The 27,537-nt window shown below is 39.1% G+C and overlaps 1 protein-coding gene across 1 annotated transcript in view; it reads left to right on the top strand.

Moving 5' to 3' along the window:
- Nucleotides 1–27,537, top strand: part of MYO16 (myosin XVI) — a 660,093-nt gene that overhangs the window by 561,441 nt on the left and 71,115 nt on the right. Inside the window, exon 32 of the mRNA XM_053670348.1 lies at nucleotides 14,011–15,156. Within this exon, the coding sequence (XP_053526323.1) occupies nucleotides 14,011–15,156 (1,146 nt within the window). The remainder of the gene's footprint in view (nucleotides 1–14,010; nucleotides 15,157–27,537) is intronic.

Below are 27,537 nucleotides of genomic sequence, written 5' to 3'. Positions count from 1 at the left end.
CTTATTCTCAATCAGGTATTTCATTGGTGAGCTCATGTAACTATTATTACTTAATTATTAATTTTTAGAATTGGGGAAAAAGCAGAAGCACTTTTTTGCAAAACATTTGCTAATTTTACATATTTTATTTATCACCTACTGAAACTTAGGCCTTATTCTAGGCCAAGGAATATACAACCAATGAAATGAACAAAATTACCTTCCCTTGTAGAATTTACATTCTAGTAGAAGACAAATGGGAAACATAGTAAACAAGCAAATACATTAAGTATCTTGAAAGATGTTCCTGCAGAGAAAAATAAATATGGTAACAGGTGGTAGTGCAGGGTGTAGTATTCTAAATAAAATGTCTGTTCAGTTTTCACTAGAAAATACTATCTGAACACATAAGATAGAACACAATTCCTTCAGTAAGTAAATGAACTAAAAAAGCACAGGGAAGCCATAAGCTCATCTTTGGGAGTAGATGGCTGACTCCAAGGAAGATGGTGGGAAAGTCCATGGGCCGGGAGGGAGCCTGGAGCAATGAGTACACCCTAGTTATTGTTGAAGATGATTTTTGTCAGTTGCTTTTAGAGAGAATAGATTTTTAGGAGAGTTTTTAGTTTAAAAAATGTTACTGTCATAATGTATGAGTCACACTACAATAATACATAAAGATGTAGGCAAAATTTATAACTTTGGGGAGAAGAGTCCAAGTGTCATGGTAATAAGGACAACGAAAGATGAAAAATGGCATTAGGGAAATCACCTAGAGGAGAGTCTCCAGGTGGGTATAGATATGAGAACAAGACCTCTATAGAAACAAGGCATTCTCCAAATATACACAAACTGGAAGAGGCTTATGCTTTAAAGAAACCATAAGGACACTTACCGAGAAAGTAGAAAAAAATCACATTTCCACCATAATTGCTTTTAGACCTCTACTGCTTTTATGGTCCATATTTCAAAAAGGTGTGATTGAAATATAAATAAAGATTTTTTGGCATATGGGAAGAGGAATAATAACATGTAGCAGTCTAAGACTACTGAGATGTGGAGATTTGAAGACTCAAAATAGCATCATAAAGTGAAAAAACAACACCAAACAAGATTGAAAATTGCAGTGTATATAAGATAGAGCCCATACAAATTTGAACACTACAACCAAGCTTCATAAATTTGAATAAGTCGGCCTCAGAATAGCTGGTAAAGTCCAAAAATGCCTTCTATTTTGTGCTTATAAGACCTATTGCCCTGAAGTGGAGATTTTGGAGTAGCCAGGTGCCAAGTAATCACACTGTTATGAAAAAGAGATAAACAAAACTTTGAGGATTAAGTTGAGGTCTCTCACATGAGCAGCAAACAAGTGTCAATTAAGGAAACTTATTCAGAAATCATAGGAAATAAAAATGTAGATGAAATAAAATGATAGAGAAAAATGTGAAGAAAATGCAAGAAATACCAGTTGTAAAATTCTGAAACTTCTCACTATTGTGGGGAATCTCAAGTCTCTCAAGACTTTCTGTATAAAATACATAATGTGACTCATTAGGCTTGCAAGATTTTTATGTAAAATTTAACTGGGAGTGAATTTCAGCTCACATTTGAGCAAGTTGTCTACAGGTGTCTCCCCCACCAATCACACCCAGTGAACTCACATTTTGGAGGCTTGTAAAAGGGCCAATCCATAAGTAAGTTTCTTTTTTCCTGTCTATGTTACTTATTTCTTTTTACAATTCATGATTCCTAATCCTGATGACTTTACTATCACCACCATATCTCCTATGGCTGCAGACCAGTTCCTGAATTTTAGAATGTGCTCTAACTATATATTCAAGAATTTTTTAAAAAATTAACCTGCACAGTCAGCTCAAATTGGCATGCTAGTTAGCTTTGTAGCATTAGGAGTCAGGGTCCAGTAGTGGGGCTTAGTCACTCAAGCCATCAGTGCTCTGGGCTTTTAATCCATAATTGCAAAGGTGGCGACACTGTTTGTGACAAACCAGCCATCAGCAGTGGCTCCTTCCCCATTATACCATTGTGACAGGAGCTGAAGGTGGCCAATACAGTAGCCACTAGAAACTTGTGACTATTTAAATTTGAAGTGATTAAAACTAAATAAAATTTAAAATTCAGTTCTTCAAGCATTAGTCACATTCTAAGTACTCAGCAGCCACAGGTGTGGAATTTCCCATCGTTGCACAGAGTTCTATCAGACGTCCCTTATCCTTACCGCTTCATTTTTTACTGTAGGAGCAAAACAGTAGGTCCTCACTTAGTGTTGGCCATAGATTCTGTGACGTTAAGTGGAAAGAGAAATAATGAAATCAATCACATCATAGGCCAGTTGATGCAAACAATAGTTAAGTTCCCATGGCATTTCATCAACTTATGAAATCATGCTGCAAGAAACATTATTCAAGGGGAGGGATTTAGAGGAACAAGTATAAAGGACACAGGAACAATAAATAAGGGGGTGGGAATGGGAGGGAAGTGGGGAGCACAGGGTGGGCTGGGATGGGAGAAATAGACAGAAAACTGTACTTGAAAAATAATTAAATAAAAAATGATGCAAAAAAAAGAAACATTATTTGAGGACCCACTATACTGAGTTTTTTGCACCTAGTAAGATGTCACAAATTTATTTTTCTTCTGCAAAAGTTAAGAAGGAAATCTGATTGCTACTTAAAATGCTCTGTGAACCTGGGTTTCATAAGAACAAGGACCACAACCAAGGTCAATTTATTATTTGTGCTAATTCTTTCGGCCTGTTAAAAGTAAGTTTCACTTCTTCTCTTTTGCAAATAAAGCTGTTAATCAACCCAGAAGGTTATAGAGTAAAATGAGATCCGATGGGAGAATGAAGGCCCAGAATCTTAGAGAAACCAATAATTAAATCACACTGATCTTTGTAGCCAGTCCTGTTCTTATTAACACATACCTTTTCCATAGGTTTTTATGCAATAAACATATGGTCATAAAGAGAAGGCTCATTTTTTTAAACTACCTTTGTACCTGAAAATCTTGAAACACTTTTATGGGCCAGTAAATTTTAAGGCTTGTTTGCAAACTATTAACAAGCTAGAGCCAACTATTTGAAAGTACTATTTTTTAAAAGTCTGGGGTTGCTCTTTGTAAACAGTAACTACAAAAGGAAATATAAGGCCTGTCTTCACTCTTTCTTTGCCTGAAATCTTCCAGTTACAAGTGCCTTTCTGGAAAGAAGAGTTGATTCTCTAAACCCAACATGCAGGCTTTCTCCCAAACATGGTGATAAAAAGATGGTGAAATGGCAAAAGACAGGTTTTTCTTGGACAACCATAGCCTCTATCTTTTTACTCTCTGTGATGTCACCTCCAGAGTCACCCTCCCTTCAGATTCCAGCAACCCATTTCTTATAACACCTCAGGAATCCTTTTTTTTTTTCATTGCCATACAACTCCATTCTCAACAAAATCCAATTTATACCTATAAATACAAGAATGGTTCAGCTGTGGGCCTTAATTTGGAAATGACATGTTTCTTTTCTTTTTCACTGTCTCATTTATATCTTTATTCTAGATAGCACTTGCCACATAGTAGGTGCTCAATACTTACTGAATGAATAAATAAATGTTACAGAAATATATTTCTTTGTGCTGCTTCCCTTAAAACAGAATTAGCTTCCTATTAATAAATTAAAATGAATACAATTTGGAGGGTTCAAGATGTCCCCTTGTGATTTGTTAGATTTAGTTTAACACATTTTTTAGCAGATGTCGCTGTATAGTATTTTTCCATACCTGAAAAGTATTTTTTCATACCTGGAAAAGTTGATAGAAATTTGGTCTTTTGTGAATACCATCCTGAGAATATGTTACTGGGTACAACAGGAAAAAATGACTATATGTTTCACAATATATGATGCATGTGTGCATTTAACACATTTTAACTAAGTGCATTTCATGAGCTTGACTCTCCCCTGAATAGGTCAGTGGGGGAAATAAATGAGCAAATAAGTTATGAGATAAGCAGAGCAATAGCAAAGAGAACAGGTAGGAAACAAAGCAAGAGAGGCTAATGTGGCTGGGAATTGAAGAAGCATCTGGAAGGACATTTAAGTGGCATTACAATTGTCAAATGTGGTCCAGTGGGTAAAGTTGGGATGAGAGCAAAGCTAATGGACTTCTTCCAGACACACACATGCACACACACATCATAAAACAAAGTTGCAATATATCAGCTCAGTAGAAGCTCTTTTTGTCCAATTTGTAGCTGGTTGTAAATTAATGCTACATTTATGCGTGTATGCAGCCAGCCTTCAGCCAACTAGCTGGCCTTTACTCAGGTATCCTTATTGTTTTATGCTAGGCACTAAGTTTGCTCTGAAACTAGGCAAAATCACACTGGAAGAATTGGAATACAATGGATATGTACACACAGAGATACAAATATCTTCTGGTTGAATAACCTCCTTATTTCTTTTTTCTCATAGATTAATTATGTAAGTGTCGTGTCCTGGAGAAAATGGTGACTTAAAAGTAACCCTACATGCCTTAGCAACAAAATCAAGGGGATAATGTTTTGTACAAGAAAAATTTTATCTCCTAACAGAACTTAAAATGACACAACTCCCTAGATCATTGCACAGTAGCTCAGATGAGAGTCAAGTTTATAAATTGGTGAGACAGCTCAAAAATGTGAGGTTTAACCCTTAAGTTACTGTTAGGACATGAAGACTTTCCCTAAAGATGATCTGTGACCATGAAATGTCTTCCTGATGCCAACTCATTGACATTGTCAAATATTTGCAAGGGCTTTACTCACAAATCTTAGGGCTAGACCATACTGTTGAGGAAACTCTTAATAGAAATTCATTTTTAGTAGCTCTTAAATTTATATTTGCAAGTGAACTAATAGCAAGAGTTTGTGTGGACATACACACACAAGCCACAAAACCAAATTATTATTTCATTCTATAACTGTGGTGTTCTAATTTTAGTTTAAGAAGAATGAAGTTTTTCAGTTCCCACCCCCAGAGATTGTAACTTAGTGGTTATGAAATATGACAGGAACTGTGCTATCTCCATTCTCAATAAAGGACCTCAGATGACCTGATATTGCTGAACTCCAGACCTACTCAAAGGAACCCTGTTCTATCATTCATCATTAATTTCTGGTTGTATAATAATAAGATAATGATGATAGCAGCTGACACTTACTTAGTGTTTATTATGTACTGGGATTATGCTAAATATCTTCAATCTTTAGAACTCTTCAGTGCAGCAGGATATCATTGTGAACCCTCTATAGATGAGGACATTGAGTCAGGGTGCAGCAGTGTAACCTGCCCCATTGTCACTCATCCAAGACAGATTCTGGGGGTCATGCTCTTGACTTCCTCCTAACAAAGTATACTACTTTCATTTATAAAATTTATTACCAGAAAAGTTTTTTCAGTATCTAAAGCAAACCTTGAGGAAATACCATATCAGTTATCTATTGTTGCTTAACTACTCATCCAAAACTTGATTATTTAAATAATGCATGATCATTTTAGTACTGTATTCCAGGTTCTGGTTGTCAACTGGTCTCATCTAGATAGCTCTTAATCAAGGTCCTTCATTAAGCTGTACATGGTAGCAGGAATCATCTGAAAGCTGGTATCTCCCAAGCCTGCTACCTCAGGTGTCTGAGGACTACGGATACTAGGGCATCTGTATCTCTAGGTGGTCTCTCCATGTGGTTTGTGCAGCATGGTGGCTTCAGTATAGCTGGACTTACTTCATGGAGAATCAATGCTCAATGGCACATACTCCAGGAAAGAGAACACCTTCTATGAGCCAGCCTTGGAGGTCATGCAGTGTCACCTATACCCCAGTCCACGTATCAGGCAGTTCCATAGGCCCATGCAGGTTCAGGGAGGAGAAATAGATTCCTGCTCTTCGTAGGACTGGAAACACTCTTGTGGCTAATTTTTAGCAAATACAACTTGCCTTAGTCCACCCTTATGACAAAACAATTCACATCCTTTCCACATACAAAATGCACTTCCTGTTCCCCACAATTTCCCTACAACCCCATTTCATCATCACACCAAGGTCAGATGCAAAGCCCAGATCTCATCATCTATTGATAAACCAGATCTGGGTCTCCTGGTTCTCAAGTAAGGCTTCTTAGGCGGACAGCTCCTCTAGTACTCTCCATACAAATGACATGCACTGGAGGGACAGGTGCAGGATGATGTTCCTGTTTAAAAAGGGGAAAGTCAGAGGGTACTTTGCAGGCACTGGCAAAGAGCACTTCTGTACACCACTTGAGCACATGTTGCCTGTGCCTTGACTAAAATTTTGGCCTAGTGCCTAGAAATGATGTTCCTTGGCTGTTAGGTCCATGCTTAAGACTGTTGGCTCACCTGTAAATATTAATTCCTAAACCACAAGAGGTGTCATGTTTGGAGCTGGTAGTTTTCTCAGCCTGCTTTCTGCTTATAAAATGTTGAGATACCAGAGCTTCCTCATTCTGTATTGTCTTCTTTCAGTGCAAGCTGATCCAATTCCTTTAAAGGCTTTGTGAGTTTCCTGTGTGTTTATAATCTACTGCATCATTCCCAAGCCACCTCCACAGATCTCTTTGAGATAATCTTACCTAATTTGGGCTCTTTGAACAATGTCTGTGCCACAATATTATTATTTTATTCTTAGAAGTCCCATGGTTTTACTCCTTTGAACAGATACATGAAGCGTCACCTTAAAACTTTCTGAGGTCTTAAAGAGTGTCATAGTCCTGATCTTAGCTTCATCTTTAGATTATCTTTTCCTGAAAGTTCATATTTCACCTCTGCTTGAAAGACATTTTTTAACTTCAGAATTATTTGCCATCAGGGCAGCCTGGCAGTGACAAATGTTTATTGTCAAACATAGAAAAGTCCAGGATCTTTTTCAGTTAATAGTTCTTTCTTTAGCATATCTCTTTACTTTCACATTTTACTGTAGGCAGTTAACAGAAACCAGGAGATGGATTTTAAACTCTACTTGAATATCTCCTTACCTATATCATTCAGTTCTTTAAGTGTTTTTTTATTTTCCATATTACTGCAGGTGACAGTGTTGCTAAACTTTCCACAATGGCATAAGAAATGTCATTGTTTCCTCCAGCTTTCAGCATCTGTCTCATCTTTTAAGCTTCACCAAGAGCTTTCTTGAGGATCATCATGCTTCTGCTAACACTGTCTTTAAGACTCCTCCAATTTCCCAAAGCTACGGCCACCCTTTTAAAGTTTTTATTTATAGTAGCACTCCACTTCCAGGTGCCAATATCTGTGTTAGTTGTCTATCACTATGTAACAAACCACTCCAAAATGTAGTGGCTTAACATCATGATTCATTTTATTCTTTTCTCTCTTACAGTTTTAGTAGTTGTTTGGGCTTGGCTAAACAATTATCATACTGGTTCTCTCACAGCTGTAGTGAGATTTGGGGGCTGGAATCATCTGAACCCTCAGTTATTAGATTTCTGCTGTCTGGATTAGGGAAACCCAAATAGGGTCCTCTGCATCTCTCACCTCTGTGTAGCCTCTTCACATGCTCTCCACGCTTGTTTCAGTGTAAATAGTCTTCCCACATAGACATCAGGGCCACCGAGACATGTGTCCCAAGACAGCAGGAGCCAGGCAGAGGCTGTACCATGGGTTATCCAGCCACAGAACTCAGGTGGCATCCCCTTCCCTGTATTTTACTTGTTAGGGTCAATCACAGAGGCTCTCCCAGTTTTAAGGCTCTGGAAGAGCATGTGGAAATATTGATGATGCCCATTTTGGAAACTACAACCTGCCACAATAAGCTTAAAATTATTCAACTCTCCATAACAACTCTATAATATCAATGCAAAAATATGTTTGGTTCATTAACTTTCCAGGAGAAGCTTATGGTTTAGCAGGATAAACACCTTTAGAATAATGCTGAATAATTACAGCATTATGCATTTTTGGTATTTTCTGCTGTTAAAAGTTGGCTGATTTGGGGGAACCCTTCATACTGGCTTATGAAGATTTTTATTGAGTTAGAAAATTAGCTTTGTTCTTTTCCTTTCTCATTTGGAAGACTCCCATTTGTTTTGCGTTTGCAATGTGCCAGCATCTGAGCTAACACTTCACATACATTATCTATTGTATACCTCTGAGGTCATTATTGATATCATTTTATGCACAACTATACTGAAGCTTAGAGAGATTTGCCCACGACCACTTTTAAAATTGTCATTTGCACCACTACCACCCCCACAAACACACGTACAATTCTGTATCCTTTTTCATAGCCTGTTGTTTGTCACTCTCACAGGACACATCATGCTCTAACAAAATTTATTCACTTGTGTAATTTATGTTTTTTTATTGCCCAATACCTCCCCCTAGGACAGAGGAAGGGAGGGAAGATTTTCTTGTATTCACTACTGTGTCTCAGTAAATTCTGATGAAATGCATAACTAAATGAGTGATGGCATTTGAATCCAGATCTAACTTGAAAGCCTTTAATTTTTCTTTAATTATGGGGTTTTGCCTTGTTGTTTTAGTCTTTTTTAATCAAATTTATTGGGGCAACATCATTCAATAAAATTATGTAGGTTTCAGATATACAATTCTATAACACATTATATATTGTATTGTGTTCACCACTCCATCTCAAGTCTCTTCCATCACCATTTATCCCCCTTTTTACCTCCTTTCCCTCCTCCCACCCCCTTTTTCTCTGGTATTCACCATACTGTTGTCTGTGTCTTTGACAGTTTTGTTTTTTGTTTTGTTTTGGTTTTGCTTAATTCATTCGGCCTTTTCACCCAGTCCCCAAAATCCCCTCCTCTCTGACAGCTGCCACTCTTGTCTCTGTATCTATGAATCTGTTTCTATTTTGTTTATTAGTTTATTTTGTTCACTATATTTCACTTATAAGTGAAATCACACAGTAATTGTCTTTCTGCAACTGACTTATTTCACTCAGCATAATAGTCTCCAGGTCCATCCATGCCATTGCAAAAAGTAAGATTTCCTTCTTTTATATGGCTGAGTAGTGTTCCATTGTGTAAATGTACCACAGCTGGTTTATCTACTCATTACCTGATAGACACTTAAGCTGTTTCCAGATCTTGTCTCTTCTAAATAATGCTGCAGTGAATATAGGGATGCCTATATTCTTTTGAATCAGTGTTTCAGGTTTCTTAACATATAATCCCAGAAATGGAATCACTGAGTCATAAAGCAGTTTCATTTTTAATTTTCTGAGGTAACCCCCTGCTTTACACAGGGGTTAATATCCCAAATTTATAAATAACTTATAAAACTCAAAACCAGAAAAACTAATAATCCAATTTTAAAAATTGGGCCAAGAACCTGAATAGACTTCTCCAAAGAAGACATGCAGATGGCCAATAGATACAGGAAAAGATACTTAACACCACTAATCATTAGAAAAATGCAAATTAAAACCACAATGACATAACACCTGATACCTGTCAGAATCACTTGTGCCCTGTTGGTGGGAATGCACATTGGTGCAGCCACTGTGGGAAGCAGTATAAGTTACCTCAAAAAAATAAGGACTTTTGGCCAAGACGGAGGCATGTGTAGAGACACTTTGCCTTCTTGTACAACCAAAAGAAGTACAACAGCAAATTTAAACACAAAAAACAACCAGAACTGCCAGAAAATTGAACTGTATGGAGGTCTGACAACCAGGGAGTTAAGGAAGAAACATTCATCCAGACCAGTAGGAGAGACAGAGATAGGCAGCCTGGCACAAAGGACTCGAGGCAAGGTGGTGGCTGGAGGACCAGGGCAGGCAAGGTGGTAGCTGGTGGACTGGGCAAGGCAGCAACTAGCAGAGTGAGCAGCCCCAAATTTGCATGCAGATAAACCAGAAGGAACAACTGGAGAGCAAGATAGACCACACAATCCAGGGTTCCAGTGCAGGAAAATAAAGCCTCAAAACCTCTGACTAATAAAAAATGTGGGGTTGCTGTGGCAGGAGAAACTCCCAGCCTTACAGGACAGTTATTAAAGAGACCCACAGAGTCCTAGAATGTACACAAAACCACCCACCTGGGAATCAAAACCAGAAGGCCCCAATTTGCTTGTGGGTAGCCAATGAAGTGACTGAAAGCTGGCAGAGAGCTGAACAAGCAGTGTTGTGCCCTCTCGTACCCCTCCCCCACATACAGTGCCACAACACAGCAAAGAGGGTTGCCTCTCCCTGGGAAATACCTAAGGCTCTGCCCCTTACTATGTAACAGGCCCTTCAAGACAAAAAAAAAAAAAAAGGCCCAAATGAAAGAACAGATCGAAGGTCCAGAAAAAATACAACTAAGTGATGAAGAGATAGCCAACCTATCAGATGCACAGTTCAAAACATTGGTAATCAAGATGCTCACAGAGACTTCTGCCAAGATGGAGGCGTAGGTGGAAGCACTATATCTTCTCGCACAACCAAGTTTAAAAACTACAAAGTTTTAGCAACAAAAACACAGCTAAACCACAGAAAATTGAACTATACGGAAGTCTGACAACAACGAACCCTTCAGCCAAACCAGTAAGAGGGGCAGAGCCAGCAGCAGAGCGGGGTCGGGCAGGAAAGATCCACCGGACTGACCCGGGCATGTGACCCAGGCGCACTGGCAGCCGTAGGCAGATTCCAGGTGTGGAGTAGCAGGCAGACCCACTGAGGGCGCAAGGCGGCAGACTCACTGAGGGATGACCATGGCCACACATTCGAGTGCAGATAAACTGGTGAAGGAGTGACCAGTGAGACAGACCATGCAGGGCCCAGGAGCAGGAAGCGGCAGAGGGGACCACCATTGTCCCTCTCTGACCCTGCCCCCACATACAGCCTGACAAACCAGCGACCTAGGGGGCCCCACCATGGTGAACACCTAAGGCTCAGCTCCTCATAAGTAACAGGCACCAACAGATTAAAACATGGCTCAAGAACAACTCAGAGCCGATAAATCTAAGCGATGAAGAAATAGCCAAACTTTCAGATGCACAGTTCAAAACACTGGTGATCAGGATGCTCACAGAACTGGCTGATTTTAGCCACAAATTAGAGGAACATATGAAAGCTAAACTAATTGAAATGAATGGAAATGCACAGGAACCAATAGTAATGGAAAGGAAACTGAGGCTCAAATCAAAGGAGTGGACCAGAAGGAGGAAAAAATGACCAAACAGAAAAGGATGAAGAAACAAGAATTCAAATAAATGAGGAGAGGCTTAGGAACCTCCAGGACATCTTTAAACATTCCAACATCCGAATTATAAAAGTACCAGAAGGGGAAGAGGAACAGCCATGAGTGGAAAACTTTTTTGAACAAATAATAAAGGAGAATTTCCCCAATCTGGCAAAGGAAATAGACTTCCACAAAATCCAGGAAGCTCAGAGAGTCCCAAAGAAGTTGGACCCAAGAAGGAACACACCAAGGCACATCATCATTATATTAGCCAAGATTAAAATGAAGGAGAGAATCCTAGAAGCAGCAAGAGATAAGGGGACAGTCACCTATAAAGGAGTTCCCATCAGACTGTCAGCTGATTTCTCAAAAGAGACCTTACAGGCAAGAAGGGGCTGGAAAGAGGTATTCCAAGTCATGAAATCCAAAGACCTACATAGAAGATTGCTCTATTCAGCAAAGCTTTCATTTAGAATGGAAGGGCAGATAAAGTGCTTCTCAGATGAGATCAAATTCAAGGAGTTCATCATCACCAAGCCCTTATTATATGAAATGTTAAAGGGACTTACCTAAGAAAAAGAAGATAAAAAAGATGAACAGTGAAAGGACAGCAAACTCAGTTATTAATAACCACACCTAAAACAAAAGCAAACTAAGAGGACAGCTAGATCAGGAGCAGAACCATAGAAATGAAGATCACATGGAGGGTTAGCAACAGGGGAGTGGTTGAAGGAGAAAAGGGGAGAAGGTACAGAAAATAAGTAGCATAGACGGTAGGTAGAAAATAGATAGAGGGGAGGGCAAGAATAGTATGGGGAATATAGAATCTAAAGGACTCGAGACTCATGGTCATAAACTAAAGGGGGGAAAGGTGGGAGGGGGGGTGCAGGGCGCAGGGGAATGAAGGGGGAAATAGAACAACTGTAATGACATAATCAATAAAATATATTTAAAACAAGATGCTCACAGAATTGGTCGAGTATGGTCACAAAATACAAGAAAGACTGAAGGCTATGAAAAGTGAAATAAAGGAAAATAAATGTACAAGAAGCCAACAGTGAAGAGAAAGAAACCAGGACTCAAATCAAGGGTGTGGCCCAGAAGGAAGAAGGAAACATCCAACCAGAACAGAATGAAGAAACAAGAATTCAGAAAAATTACTAGAGGCTTAGGGACCTCCTGAACAATGTTAAACATTCAACATTCAAATAATAGGGGTGCCAAAAGGGTAAGAGGAAGAGCAGGATATTGAAAACTTATTTGAAAACATAATGAAAGACAACTCCAATCTAACAAAGGAAATAGTCTTCCACGAAGTCCAGGAAGCTCAGAGTGTCCCAAAGAAATTAGACCCAAGGAAACACACAGCAAGGCACATCATAATTACATCACCCAAGATTAAAGATAAGGAGAGAATCTTAAAAGCAGCAAGAGAATAGGAGACAGTGACCTACAAAGGAGTTCCCATAAGGCTATAAGCTGATTTCTCAAAAGAAACATCACAGGGAAGAAGGGGCTGGAAAAAAGTATTCAAAGTCATAAGAGGCAAAGACCAACATCCAATATTACTCTCTCCATCAAAGCTATCATTTAGAATGGGAGGGCAGTTCTTCCCAGATAAGGTCAAGTTAAAGGAGTTCATTACCACCAAGCCCTTATTATATGAAATGTTAAAGGGACTTATCTATGAAAAAGAAAAAGATCAACAACTATAAACAGTAAAATGATAACAAACTCACAACTATCAACAACTGAACCTAAAAAAAAAAAAAACGAACCAAGTAAACAACTAGAACAGGGACAGAATCAAAGAAATGGAGATCACATGGGTGATTATCAGGGGGGCAGGGGAAGGGGGAGGGGAGAGAACTGGGAGTGGGGAAGGTACAGGGAATAAGTAGCATAAATGGTAGGTAGAAAGTGGATGGGAGAGGTTAAGAGTAGCATAGGAAATGGAGAAGCCAAAGAACTTACATGTACAACCCATGAACATGAACTGAGGTGTGGGGATGTGGATGGGAGGTGGTATGCAGGGCAGAGAGGAATAAAGTGGGGCAAAATGGGATAACTATAATAGCATAATATCTTCTACCTTTTCAACTTAAGAAGTATACACTTTAGACATTTTTAGACTTGACTTTCCTGTCAAACTTGTGTTTGTTTCTTTTAAGGACTCACATATACTGATTAATTGTAAAACTCACCCTTGGAATCATTTTAATAAGAAAGTTGTGTAACAAAATAATCTCTCCATTCATGTAGGTGTTTTGTTGGTATTTTGTTTTGTTCATTTTTATACCATTAAATAATTAAGCTTATTTATTTCCTACAAGAAACATCCATATGCCACTGATGAGGTAATTTGCTTCCTCTCACTAGCTTTCTATTTCCTCATCCTTAAAATCCTGAGAACCATTTCAGCCTGTTTCACATCTATACCAGAACCTAAGGATACAAGCTAAGTAGGTTCTAGCACTAGATCTGCAATGCACACCCTTGATGCTTAGCTGCATCAACAGGCCCTTCCACTTTGCTGGTGACTGGCAATCCTGGGCCACCTACGGTCCACCTAATGTCTTCCTTCATAGATGGAAGTTGTCCTCCAGCTCTGAGGTCGAAACTCCCTTTCTCGCCTGCAGTCTTGAGAAGTATTAGGTTGAGGCAGAATCTCGGAGGGTGGAGGGATGCAGGACTGTGTCTTTCCAATCAGTGAGGACTTACAGGAGCCCTGTGGGCAAGGAAAGCCCCAGCTAGCCCCCGTCCGCGTGATGTTTTGGCTCTGGAGTCTTGCTAAGACCTCTCATCATTTCTTTGTACCCCCCTCCCGTTCAGTTCTCACCAGGCCCAGACCACACAGTGATGACTACAGCACCATGAAGAAGATTCCTCCTCGGAAGCCAAAGCGAAGCCCCAACACTAAGCTCAGCGGATCCTCTGAGGAGATTTGTGGTGCTAGGCCCAGGGCGGTAGGGACCTCCAACACAAGGAGCAGGGCGGCAGGTCCGCAGTGCACCCCTGGGGCCCTGCTGGGGGTCACCACGACTCTTGCGGGCCCAGCGCACTCTGAGCCTGAGCCCGAGACGGGGACTGAATCAGAACCCATCTACATCGAGATGGTGGGCCGCACCGGCAGCCCGGACCAGGCGGAGGCGGTGTATGAAGAGATGAAGTACTTCGCGCCCCCAGAGGACGGCAGCAGTCGGGGGACCAGCGCCTGGGCATTCGTGTCACCCCCTTTACCACCTGAGGGTCAGAGCCCCATCACCTTGGAGGATGAAGGCACGAGCGGTCATTCACCGGCGCCCAGCAAAGACACGTGCGACATTCCAGCCCCCTTCCCAAACCTGCTCCCTCACCGCCCCCCACTCCTGGTTTTCCCCCCAACCCCTGTCACCTGCTCCCCTGCATCAGACGAATCGCCTTTGACACCCCTGGAGGTGAAAAAACTGCCAGTCCTGGAAACCAACCTCAAGTACCCAGTGCAGCCTGAAGGCTCCAGTCCTCTGTCTCCCCAGTATTCCAAAAACCAAAAAGGGGATGGTGATAGGCCTGCGTCCCCTGGCCTACCAGTGTTTAACGGGTCTCACAAAGTCTCTCCGCCTCTCACGCCACCTCCTCCTCCAGCACCGCCCGTGGCTGCCCAGGCTGCCCACCGGCACTTTGCCTTCCCACAGGAGACCTGCGTGGCGCACCCGGGAAAAGCAGCCACAAACCCAGATCTGCCCAAAGTGCAGCAAAAGCCAAACTCTGCTCCAGCGGCGGGTGTGTGCAGCTCTTTCTCCAAGGTCCCTTACTCCCCCGGGAAGGCTAGAGTCGACCACAGGAAGACCAACTCCAACTCCTCCTCTCCAGTCCCCTACAGCCCTCCAAACTCCAGACCTCTCAACAGCCCCCTGGACGAGTTAACTAGCCTCTTTAACTCTGGAAGGAGCGTGCTTCGGAAGTCTGCAGCGGGCAGAAAAATCAGGGAACCCGAAGGTGAGCAGAATAGAAGCCTGTCCCCATTTTGCTCATTCAGATGGATGGATGGATGTTGGGTGTATGTAGGTGTACATGTATACACATATACATACATACATACATATATATATTTTTAAATGATGTTTGCAGTGATTGTAATAGTCATTAAGAGAAAATCATATCCAACCAATATGGCCAAATGGGTAAAAATAAACATTTCCATTTTGCACTTGAAGGCACATGATGTGAAAATACGTAATACTAAAACTGGATTCCATAAATTCTTATGTGTTGATACATGTCAGACTGAGCAAGGTTCAATTTTAGCTACTGATCCCCCCCAGTAATACTTCTTTAGAACATGGAAATGGTATTTTTTTGCAACATTATATGTTGTCTACTCCCATTTGACTTACACTTTGCTCTTAAGTCTCATCTGTCCTTTCTTGTTGTGTCACTTCCACTCCTGGTTTCTGAGATGATTATCTATTCAGTTACTAACCTTACATGTAGTACAATTTACATTTATACTTTGTATAAATGACTTTCTTCTGCTCATATTCCACCCAAGGAACATTTAACTCAGTTCTGTTAAATCTTTGTATTCTCAGCCTAAGTCATGTTTTATTTATAGCTGGCAGTCCGCTCATGTGACCTCAGTACCATGCTGTTGCTATGTGTGTGTGTATTTACTCTATGTGTATATATTTTTACTATATATATTTACTATATATGTACTATTATAGTATTGTGTCCCTATAAAAGAAGAATTTAGCTAAGAAAAATGCCAATCTCTGTAAGCAATTTACCATATTCTACTTCATTCAGATGAGGTTGTCTTTATGTGCCAAAAATACTGCTTTGGCAGGTTTCTTAATAATTATAAAGAATGCCCTGACTGGTGTGGCTCAGTGGGTTGGGCATTGTCCCACAAACTGACAGGTCCCCATTCAATTGCTGGTCAGGACCTGTGCCTGGGTTGTGGGCCAGGTCCTCAGTTGGGGGCCTTCAAGATGCAACCAATAGATATGGATGGTTCTCTCCCTTTCTCCCTCCATTTCCCTCTTTCTAAAAATAAATAAATGAAATCTTTAAAAATAATTATAAAGAATGTAGTTATCTTCCAAAAACAACATTTAAGGCTTTTATTCAAATCCAAAACATTTTCCAATGATTTGTATTTGGAAGAAGAATTGGATTAATATAAAGCATCTTTTCTTTTAAAAAAATTGTAACAGGTCCCTTGAGTTGTGATGCTATTAACCTGAGATAGATGGCAACTATTTACATCCTTGCTTTACAGAAATGCAAAACTTCAAGGTGAAGAGGTTAAATATTTTCCTTAGGGTCAGGTGGTAGTATTTGAAGTAAAATTTTAATTTATAACATTCTACGTATGCATTAACCTGCTCTTTCTCCTAAAGAAAATGCATAAATATTTTAGCTTTTATTTTTTGATGAGTAAAATTAGTTTAGGTACAAAAACTCCAGAAAACTATAGAAAACAATCTGAATAAGTGAAAAATAGGTCAAGGCTAAGAACATTTAGTAAATGAATGAATGACCTACTTCCTATTTATCCTTTAGACAAGCTAATTGTTTGTTTAGCTAACAATTTCTTCTTAATTATAGGCCATTAATAAATGAAATTGTCCTTGTAAGTAGGAGAATGTTTGAATTTCACAAGTTGTGTGTTTCATTCCAAGGAACAAATTGGGATCTAAGAGAAAAAGCATTAAACATACAAATTATCATTTGCTTTTAGAACTAAAAGTTTACTAAAACCTAATAAACCTCATTTTACTCTAGATGGGAATTGGGTGAATTCTTCTTGGCTCTATTGAAGAAAGTGAAGTTAATGATTTCTGTACAGCCCTCATCATTTGGAAACCCCTACACCCAGAACTTAGAACCTAGTGAGAATTATAGTGAGGTCTCTGGGCACGGTGCATGAATTGGCTAGTTATATTTCCCTGTGGTGGCCATTAACCAGTGATGGAGAACACATCAAAACTTCAGGTACAACATTGTTAGTTCAACTCTAAAATTATAAAACATCTATTTTTCTACCATGGGCTTTTACAAAGGACTTTTTAATTTGAAAAGATTGGTTTGAGCCACTTACAACTTTCTCATAAATACATGATTGGCAACCATTGTCTCAGCACAGTAGCTTTAATAACAGAAAGCTTAGCAATGTGAGACTTAGGTCACCCTCACACACCAGAGCATGGGAATCCCAAATATACTGATGACTACTATGTGCTTCTTGATTCATGATGGTCTGTGATACAGGAAATAAGTTTATAGTTTTTTTTATTTTAAGAATATAAAGGGAGCTAAAGATAAGAGGTAGAAGAAAAAAGTCAATGTCACTAATCACTAGAGCTGCTTATATGATTATTAATGTTTACACATTAATGTTGGATCATGAAGTCAATAATCCATTCTCCTCTGAATGAGTTGAATGGCTATTATTAATGACTTACTGTAATCTTGATACTTCTTCCCTTAAGTTTTTAAATCTTCTACTTTACCTGCTTTATATTTAAAGATATTCTTATTTTCACTTGAAATAGCTTCCTTACCAAATCACCCAGTGGGTGGCTAATTCACCCTCAAGGCACCTAAATTAATTACAGCTCATTTCTTATACAGTTGTGATATGAGGAAATTTTTTTTGCAAATTTTGAAGAAGAGTTCAAAATATTCCCTTCACATCTTTTTGGAAAGTGACCTTGAGGACATTCAACTGCTCATTATTATCCTGCTATAGATATTTTCAGTTAAAATAAAAAGTAGGGTGGGTTGTGCAGAAGACATGGGGTCCTTCAGTGTATAATTCTGTTCCATCAGTACTCCATAAACTTAAGTGTAAGATTTCATAAATATTATTATGTTCCTTAAAGTAGTTTATTTTGTATAGACTCTTAGATATTCCATTTGAGCCATACAAAGTCCCACTAACTCTAAGGGTCCAGGATGTACCTACAGACAAAATGTGATTGTGCAGAGGAAAGTTGTGACTGCAGCCTGGGAGGGATAATGTTAGCAGCAAGGAACTGTAGTGCTTACTATGTTCCAGGCATTATTTTAACAACCTGTTTAACTCACAAGACTAAAGGGGTCTGCTACTATTATCTCCATTTTACAGATGGGAAAACCAAGTCACAGAGAAATTAATCCACTTTCTCCAAGTCAGCTCAGGAAAGACAGGGACTAACTTGAACACAGTGATTCTCTCACCAGTGGCTATTCTCTGAGCTGCATTCACAATGGTACCTAGGACTAGACTGAAGGGGGAAAAACAGAAAATAAGATTTTAAAATGAATATGTGCTCACCTAAGGAGCAGTAAGGTAAGAGTCATACAGTTTGAAGGACAATACTGTTCCACTAATTCAGAAAGGCCAAACATGTACTTTACAGCACATGGGTGTATATACGTAATTTTGGAATACCATAAGGAAACCACTTGGCCCTTAAAATTAAGAATGACTAATTACTTAATTATCTATGCCTTTCTAGGTACCATTATCCCATTCATTCACAAAATGCATTTCATCTATAACATAGCTAATATTATTATGCTAATTATTTCTAGTTGCCTAGTTTGAAAAATTATGAGACCCAATTCAAGTGAAAGGGGAGCTTCATTGTCTTGTTTAGACCACTAGGGTGCTCCATTGCTCCAAACGGCATCACAGCTTCTGGTTAGGTTTATCTAGAACATGAAATAAAACAAGAATGTTATTCCCCGCTCGTTGAAAGTGATCAAGATGACAGGACATTGACAAAAAGGTGGTAAACCTCAGAAATCTGGAGAATATGAGGAGAGCCAGGCTGAATTAAGGAAAAAATCTAAAAATTTGGTATGCAGAATACATATATATTTTTAGAGAGAGGAGAAGGGAGGAAGAAGGAGCATGCCCCCTACTGGGAACCTAGCTGAAAACCCAGGCATGTGCTCTGTCTGGGAATTGAACCAGAGACCCTTTGGTACGCAGGCTGGCACTCAATCCACTCAGCCACACCAGCCAGGGCAGAATATATATATATATATATACACACACATACATACATATACACACACACCTATTTTTTAAATTGTCTCATTACTTTCTGATACTGTGCATCCTTAGTTTATAAGATAGAGATATGTAGTTAAAATGATGCCAACAGAATAATGTATAATGTTTCCTTGCGTATGAAGTAGGTGGTTATTAAACAATTAATGAAAAACCTAGCTAAAAAAATACTTTGACATATAAATGTATTTGATAGATTTAGCCCTTCTGGCATTTTTGCTTAATAAGAATCACATAAACCAAGTGCAAATTACTGTTAATTTCAAATATTTTATATTATTGCATAAACATTTAAAATAAAAATGGGGTACAGAAAATAAGCAGCATAGACAGTAGATAGAAAATAGATGGGGGGCAAGAATATCATGGGAAATATAGAATCTAAAGGACTTGAGACACATGGTCATAAACTAAAGGGGGGGTAATGGTGGGGATGGGGGCATAGGGCGGAGGGGAATGAAAGGGGGAATAGAACAACTGTAACAGCATAATCAATAAAAAAAATTTTTTTAAAAAGAATGGGGGTTTTAAGTCAGAGTATTATACAAACAAGTTTTTACATATCATATTTTCATTCTGTGGGGCCATTTGTTTAAAAAGAAATTGTTTTTAAAGTTGGCTTATGGAAAATTTTAAACATATACAAAAGTAAAGAGAATAGATTAATGAACTTTCTCAGTGGCCAAGCCTATTTGATTTCTTCTCCCACCCAGTTCCCTTCTCTACCATTGGCTTATTTTGAAGTACATCCCAATGTTGAATCAATTTATTAATAAATATTTATGAACATTTTTATAGAAGTCCTTTAGAAAAATCAAAGATTTATTATTAAGTCACATTAATTAGTATGGAGAGTTCTTTGGTGAGCCTCTCATGTCTCAGCCATTTCCCTAACTTCATAGTTACCCTAAAGATTCCCAAATCCACATCTCTAATCCCACCCTTTACTCTAAATTCTAGATCATCTATATACCTTCCTTCTCTTCATCTTCACATGAATGCCCCACACATATTTTGTACTCAGCAAGGGTTAAGTTAATTCACTGCCTTTTCTCTAACTCCTTCCCACTCTATGAACTGACATCTCTTCCCCAGAACCTATGCTTTCTTCTTTAAAAAACAAAAACCAAAATTCATGCTGTTGCTGCTGCACATGACAAAAGTCTGCCTTTAGGAGACATGGCATCACTTTTCAGGACATAAAATAATTCCCAGGGGTTAGCTTTCCCCACAAACAACACCAGCCTGCAAGATGTTCCACATAGGCCTGGATACAGATCCTGACATGGGCAGCTGGGGCAGACCACCCCTTTTATTACCACCCCCCAAAAAATGTGGAGTTCTAAATGTTGCATATAAACAGACTTAAGTATGGAAGATTAACATTCCGAAAGACATACAGTGCATCTTAAATCAACACTTTATAAGGTTTAGATGCTTTTCTGCAAAATTAAGTAGGGTTATTTATACATTGTTTAGTAACAAGAAGACTCATTGAAATATCAAGGAATTACTGCAGTAATCTGTGACTTGTTCAAGGAAGTGTCTGGAAATTGCCATTCTCTGGTTCTGTGTTTCAGATAGAAGTTTCCACACTACCTTCATTTAATCTCTGATACATTCTAATGAGATTTCAGAATAAGAAACTAGCCTGCCTTATGCAAATCTCACCATCCCATAATGGGATGCAGAGCTTGATATACCATAGGCTTCTTGCCTGTACACAGGTTCTCTAGCACTTTATCCTGTACAGAGCTGTTAATCTTTCTTAGTCACTCCCTGCAATCTTTCTCTCCATGGTGATTTATTTGTGGGGGGTGGTGGCCTGAGGCTTCATGAAAATTATAAAGGGCGTGGACAGAACAAGCACATAGTTTACTGATGCGTTGCTGTCTGCATTCCTGCCTCACATAAAGTCTCCCTCCTGTGAAAGCAAGGCATTCCTCTGCATTCTGGAATCATTTTCAATCAACACTAAATTCCCCTCATTTTCCAAATGAGTAATTCCTTTGGGAAGACAAGCTTAACATCCCCAGAGAAGCACATTCTCCATTTATCTCTAGTGAATTGGGCAAGGATGAGCTTTCTAAAGTTTCTTTTTCTGCCATGCCAATGAACCCAGACTCTTACATGAAGAGAATGTATGTCTGTGTGTGAGCAAAGTATATATTCACCAAGTTCTAAGTGCCTGTGCAGTAACAAGGAGTGTCTATCTATGTTCAGAACTTGCAGCTATACATTGAAGTGGTTCTAATTCCCTAAATATCCAATAAAAATAATATTTCATTCATCTCCAGTTAGAAATAGCTTTTAATTGTAATAACTTGATCAGCAGCCAAATTTACTTATGTTAAAAGCAAAAAGCTCTTTGTTTTCTATATTAATTGGATGTTTCTAAAATGAGTTTTTTATTTTGAATGTGACTGTTTTGAATGTTTATGATTTTTTTCCTCACAATTTACAGCACCTTCTCTCTATAAATACCCAAGAATTCACGCAGGGAAATTGTGCAACCGGGGGCCTGTAAACCAGACTTGCATTAACTTGCAGAGCTAATTCCCTATAGTCATTTGATAAGCATTCACTTAATGTAAACACAGGGCTTGCTCCTGGGACTCCAAAAAATAAAGGAAAAATCTTGCCCTTTCACAGACAATGTAGGAGGCAGATGTGTCCACCTAATTTCAGTGAATGAAATTCTGGTGGAGGAGACAGGCAGGTCCAGAACTGAGCTCCAAGTGGCCCCTGAACCCCATCAGATGCATGTACATGTTATCTTTAGTGGCCAAGCAGAGGAGTGGCTGCCTCTGAGAATGGAGGAGAGCCTCACACTGAGCTGACAGGTGAGCAGGAAGAGTAATGGACGATAACAAGTGGATGGATGCAGACATAGAATAGAAGTGGCAGCCAGAAGAACCAATGTAGGGTGAGACATGAAGGTTCAGGGTACATGGTCTTTATAGAAAACAGCTGAATCCTGAGGGGGAAAAAAAGAAAAAAGAGAAGGCACATCTTACCTTGCATTGAATCAAAGCAGGATAAGCTTTTGACCTGGAAGCTCCAGGATGAGGCTCTGAATTATCTCCATTAGTTTCTCTTCCTCACATGGGAATTCAGTATTAATTTACAGGATCTGTGCTTTAAATAATATAAAGAGCCAGAGGATAAAAATGAAACAAAATGATAGTCGTGATTCTAAGCATGAACACTGACCCCACGTATCTTCAGAAATGCTATGGAACATTTGTCAATGGTGTCCTGTTCATAATATTAATAGCTAGTATTTGTAAGTGGCTTTTTCCTATTGGCCAAGGATGTTGACATATTTTCTTGTCAGATCCTTACCTCCCTATGAGGCAGGGGAAGCAGGTGTTAGCATCCCCTTTTACTAATAATCATCTGAGACTTGAAGGGATTAAGTGATTCACCCATAATCACAGAAACTGATGGGTCCCAGAGTCAAGAATAAACCCTGTCTCCTTTCTCCCAATCCCTGGATTCCTTCTATTATGTCATTCTCATTCTTCAAGCATAATTAAAATGTTTTCAAATGATACCAAGTCCCTGTTTCGGAAAGTAATTTCCTTCTGAAGTTAAACTAAACTCACTACCCAGAAAAGATATGGGATAAAACTATGTTTTCCTTTGTTGGAAATGTTCCTGAGGTACATGGTTTTTAGCTAAGAAGACATTCATTTTGTGCTTCTCTACTTATTCCTCCCCCTGTCCACAGTTCTTCACAAAAATCTTTCTACTGAGCTGTCCTACAAAGTGTCCTTTCTAATGACAAAGACGCATAGCACACGGGTTGGGCCAGCATAATTCCTCACATTCAAAACTGTTGTGTTGTCTTTGTTTTAGTTTTTTTGCCTTTATAAGGTTTTGCTTGGAAACTGAGTTCCTAATTACTGATTAATACACTCCCATTGTGTTAACACTTGCAATGTACTCATCTTTTCTTAAGGAAGCATTTAACTGTGCAAGATGTAAGCTTCAACCTTATTAGTGAGGCATCAGAGGCCTGCTCGGGACAGCCAAAATGGAAAGGTGTGGCGACTATGGTAAGAACCACACAGATGGTCAGCAGGGATTTTCAACAGCCACCATGATCGGGACACCCAAAAAAGCCCTCTTCATCTGTCTCTACAGCAACTTCCAAAAAATAATGGCAGATTTTCATTATTTTTTAAATTATCTGAATAATAAAACAAAGATGCAGATAATGACATACTGGGAAATATGGCTGAGTAAGAACCTAGTGTTAGGCCCGCACTCAGGGCCTCTCACATATTTGTTGGGAGAATATTAAACTCATAGGTCTCACTCACGACCATGGTACTTCCACTGGGCCATACTACTTCATTATTTTTTAAAACCCATGAGCGAAACCAAGCAGAGTTGTGACAATTAAATATTTAGATCAACCTAATAAAAAGTTACTCTTTGAATAGTATGAATTATCTTGGGAAATTACCTTAACATATTGGCTGTGAATCTGTAGTCTTTAGCATGCCATCCTACCAGAGATATGTATCTTGCATAAGTAGTTCATCATTTTTGAGACGAGCCAAATGCTGCAAAGAGGCCATCACAATCGGGGTGTTCTATAATGCACTGTCAGCAGGAGAATAATCTATTGTACCTGGAATTCTGAAAAAAAAAGACAGTCTTTGCAGAAATGGATTATCTTTCATAACCAGTAAATATTTTTCATACTACCAGCCCATTAAAGCAAGCAGTTATTGTGTATTATGGGTCTCTGTACTGGATTGTGAATTAAACTCCCACTGGGGGCTCCAAAGAGAAACCCAGTGCTTTATCCTCTAAGCCACTCAGCAGCTCTTTTTAGGCAACTTAATAAGGACCTTCCTGACTATCTGCATCTCATTATTAACACATAATACAATATCCTGGGGTTTTCTTCCCTTTGTGAAGAAATGCTGAAAAGGGACATGGTGTGTGGAATGTTTTCCTAAAGATGGGCTGGATTAGTGCCATGTTCTATCTCCCCTTAAGAGTATTAAAAAAGAAAAACCTATTTCTTAATTACCTACTGGCATTTTGGTGGTTTATGCCACTTTGAATCATTTTTTGTGATTAATCCTCAGATTAGCCTAGAAAAATTTCATACAACCTGAGAGCCAACTATATTCATTCTCATTTTACCCAGTACTCCATTCCATGAGTCGAGGATCACCCAGCATCACTGTGTATGAAGCTTCTCAGGTCTTCTATTCCGGTTTTTACTTCTTTCTTTTTCTGTGTTGTTTTTTTTCTTGAGATCATTAATGTTCATCTTAAACCCTGTACGTTTTCAATTTCTGGCCAGTTACAACTTAATGGTACATGTTAATTATAGTAAAGTAATAAACAGTTTCATTCATTTTGCTCCCCACAGAGATGACTAGGTCCTAAAATATGCAGGGCTCAAGCAATGACAGGCATGAACTAGATCTGAGATTATACAGATTTACAATGGAACAGTCACTGCACCATGATAACTGAGAATTTGTGCATTATCCAAAGTCCCTGAAAACCCTACAAAAGAGATTCTTCACACCCCAAACTCTCAATTGTAATCAAACATACTCTTTTAAAAGAAATGCCTATTTTAGAGAAAGAAAGAAGTGACGTACACACGATGACATACACATCAGGGTATTTCACAAGCAAATACCTATGTTGTGCATTTTGGTTTTGTTTTTTTTTCCTTTGATGTGGAGAGATGGCTCTATGAAGAAGTAAGTGAGAGAGAAAACTGGAGAAAAGCAAAGGGTGAAAACCATCACTGTGCAGGTATTTCCATGTCACCAAAAAGCAAACCAAAATTCTCAGCTGTTAAATTACTTCCTGAACTCACATTCATTTCTTGGACTTACATTTGCTTAACTCCAGTTCTCAGCTGAGATCACCAACTGGACAGGTCCAGGCTGGCTTTAACAGAAGGATGGAATGGATATAGAGGAGAACAAATGACTAATTTGAAGTAGGGTAGTCCCTAATCCGGTAAGCATGTTATTGGTCCTTCCATTCGAAATGATAGCTTTGCTGGATAGAGTAATCTTGGATATAGGTGCTTGCCTTTCACGACTTTGAATATTTCTTCCCAGCCCCTTCTTGCCTGTAAGGTTTCTTTTGAGAAATCAGCAGTTAACCTTATGGGAATTCCTTTGTAGGTAACTCTCTCCTTTTCCCTTGCTGCTTTTAAGATTAGTGACCTGAGGGGAGAGGGGAGAGAATTTCAGGGGAAAAAGAGGAGGAATTTAGAGGAACAAGTATAAAGGACACATGGACAGCAGCTAAGGGGGGGCGGAAATGGGAGGGAGGTGGGGAGCACTGGGGGGTGGGCTGGGATGGGAGTAAAAGACAGAAAACTGTACTTGAAAAATAATTAAGTAAAAAAAAATGTGTTAACTTCCACTAAAAAAAAAGATTCTCTCCTTATCTTTAGTCTTGGGTAATTTAATTATCATGTGTCTTGGTCTGTTTCTCCTAAGGTACAATTTCTTTGGAACACTCTGAGCTTCCTAGACTTCCTGGAAGTCTATTTCCTTTGCCAGATTAGGGAAGTTCTCCTTCATTATTTTTCCTAATAAGTTTTGGCACTCCTATGAGTCTAGTGCTGTAATGTTTAAAGTCGACCCAGAGATTCCTAAACCTCTCCTCATTTTCTTGAATTCTTGTTTCTTCATTCTGTTTCTGATCATTGATTTCAGTCCTGGTTTCCTTCCCTTCACTGTTGGTTGCCTGAACATTTTTCTTTATTTTACTTTGCATAGCCCTAACTTTTTCCTTTGTTTTGTCACTATACTCAATCAATTCTGTGAGCATCCTGATTACCAGTGTTTTGAACTCTGCTTCTGATAGGATGAATATCTCCCCATTGCTTAGTTCTTTTTCTGGAGTTTTGATCTGTTCTTTCATTTGTTTGATCTTTCTTTCAAATATTTTGAGCCATATTTCTTTGTCTCTTTGTTTCAGCACACCTGTTACATTGTAAGCGGCAGAGCCTTAGGTATTTGCCAGGGAGGGGCAATACTTGGCTGCATTGTGGTGCTGTTTGTGGGAGAGAGGTTAGAGAGGGAACAATACCACTGTCAAGTCATTTCTCCTGCCACCCATAAGCAAATTGACCCCTTCTGGTGCTTATTCCTGGGTGAATGGGTTTTTGTACATTCTAGGATCCTGTGGGTCTTTCTAGCAAACTCTCCTGTGAGGCTGGGAGTTTCTCCCACTGCCAAAGTCCCTAAAGATGTTTAAAGCCAGAGGTTTTGAGGCTTTAGTTCCCCTTGTTGGAACCCTGGGTTGTGCAGTCTGTCTTACTCTTCAGTTGTTCCTAAAGGAGTTTCACCATCACCAAGCCCTTATTATATAAAATGTTAAAGGGACTTATCTAAGAGAAAGACAGAGATCAAAACTATGAAGAGTAAAGTGAGAACAAACTCACAACTATCAGCAACTGAACCTAAGAAAGCAAAAACAAACTAAGCAAACCACCAGAACAGGAACAGAATCACAGAAATGGAGATCACATGGAGGGTTATCAATGGGGGAGTAGGAGGGGGAGAGTGGAGGAAAAGGTACAGAGAATAAGTAGCATAAATGGTAGGTACAAAATAGACAAGAAGAGGTTAAGAATAGTATAGGAAATGGAGAACCCAAAGAACATATATGCATGACCCATGGACATGAACTAAGTGGGGGGAATGCTGGTGGGAGGGGAATGCAGGGCAGAGGGAGATAAATGGGAGAAAATAATGGGAAAACTGTAATAGCATAATCAGTAAAGTATAATTAAAATGTAAGGTAATCCCCATAACACTTCTAGCAGTTTTTTCTTAAGAAAAGAACCAGTACCCAGCAGCATATCTTATAGGCAAAAGAGTATTTATTTATTTTATTTTCATGAGAATTATATTAACTCTATTTTCTCTGTTGGTATTTAATCATTTTTATATAGTTAATAATAGTGTCCCTAATGGATTTTTAATATATAAATTGCTTTATGAATAACCATTGAAGTCCTTAAGAAAAATATAATTAAATTGCTCCATCTCAGGGACATTAGCTTATGCTCTACTTGTAACCAGCTGTTCTCATGTCTTCTGGCTCTCCCTTATCCCCATCATATAAACCTAAACACAATGAGAGATTTAGTTGAATCACTTATGTATCATTCAAGACAGTAAAGCTCTAATTGTGAGCATTAATTTCACTAGCATAGTTGTAGCTATGTAAGGGGGGGGTGTCCCTCTTTCACTTACTCAGACTAGAAATCATGTCTAATTTACAGAGACTGGGATAGTGACATA

This window comes from Artibeus jamaicensis, unplaced genomic scaffold (genome assembly GCF_021234435.1).
Source record: "Artibeus jamaicensis isolate MK-2021 breed Jamaican fruit bat unplaced genomic scaffold, CSHL_Jam_final contig_559, whole genome shotgun sequence".
NCBI lineage: Eukaryota > Metazoa > Chordata > Mammalia > Chiroptera > Phyllostomidae > Artibeus > Artibeus jamaicensis.
The sequence above is the reverse complement of the archived record's forward strand: the minus strand, read 5'-3'. Positions and strand labels throughout refer to the sequence as shown.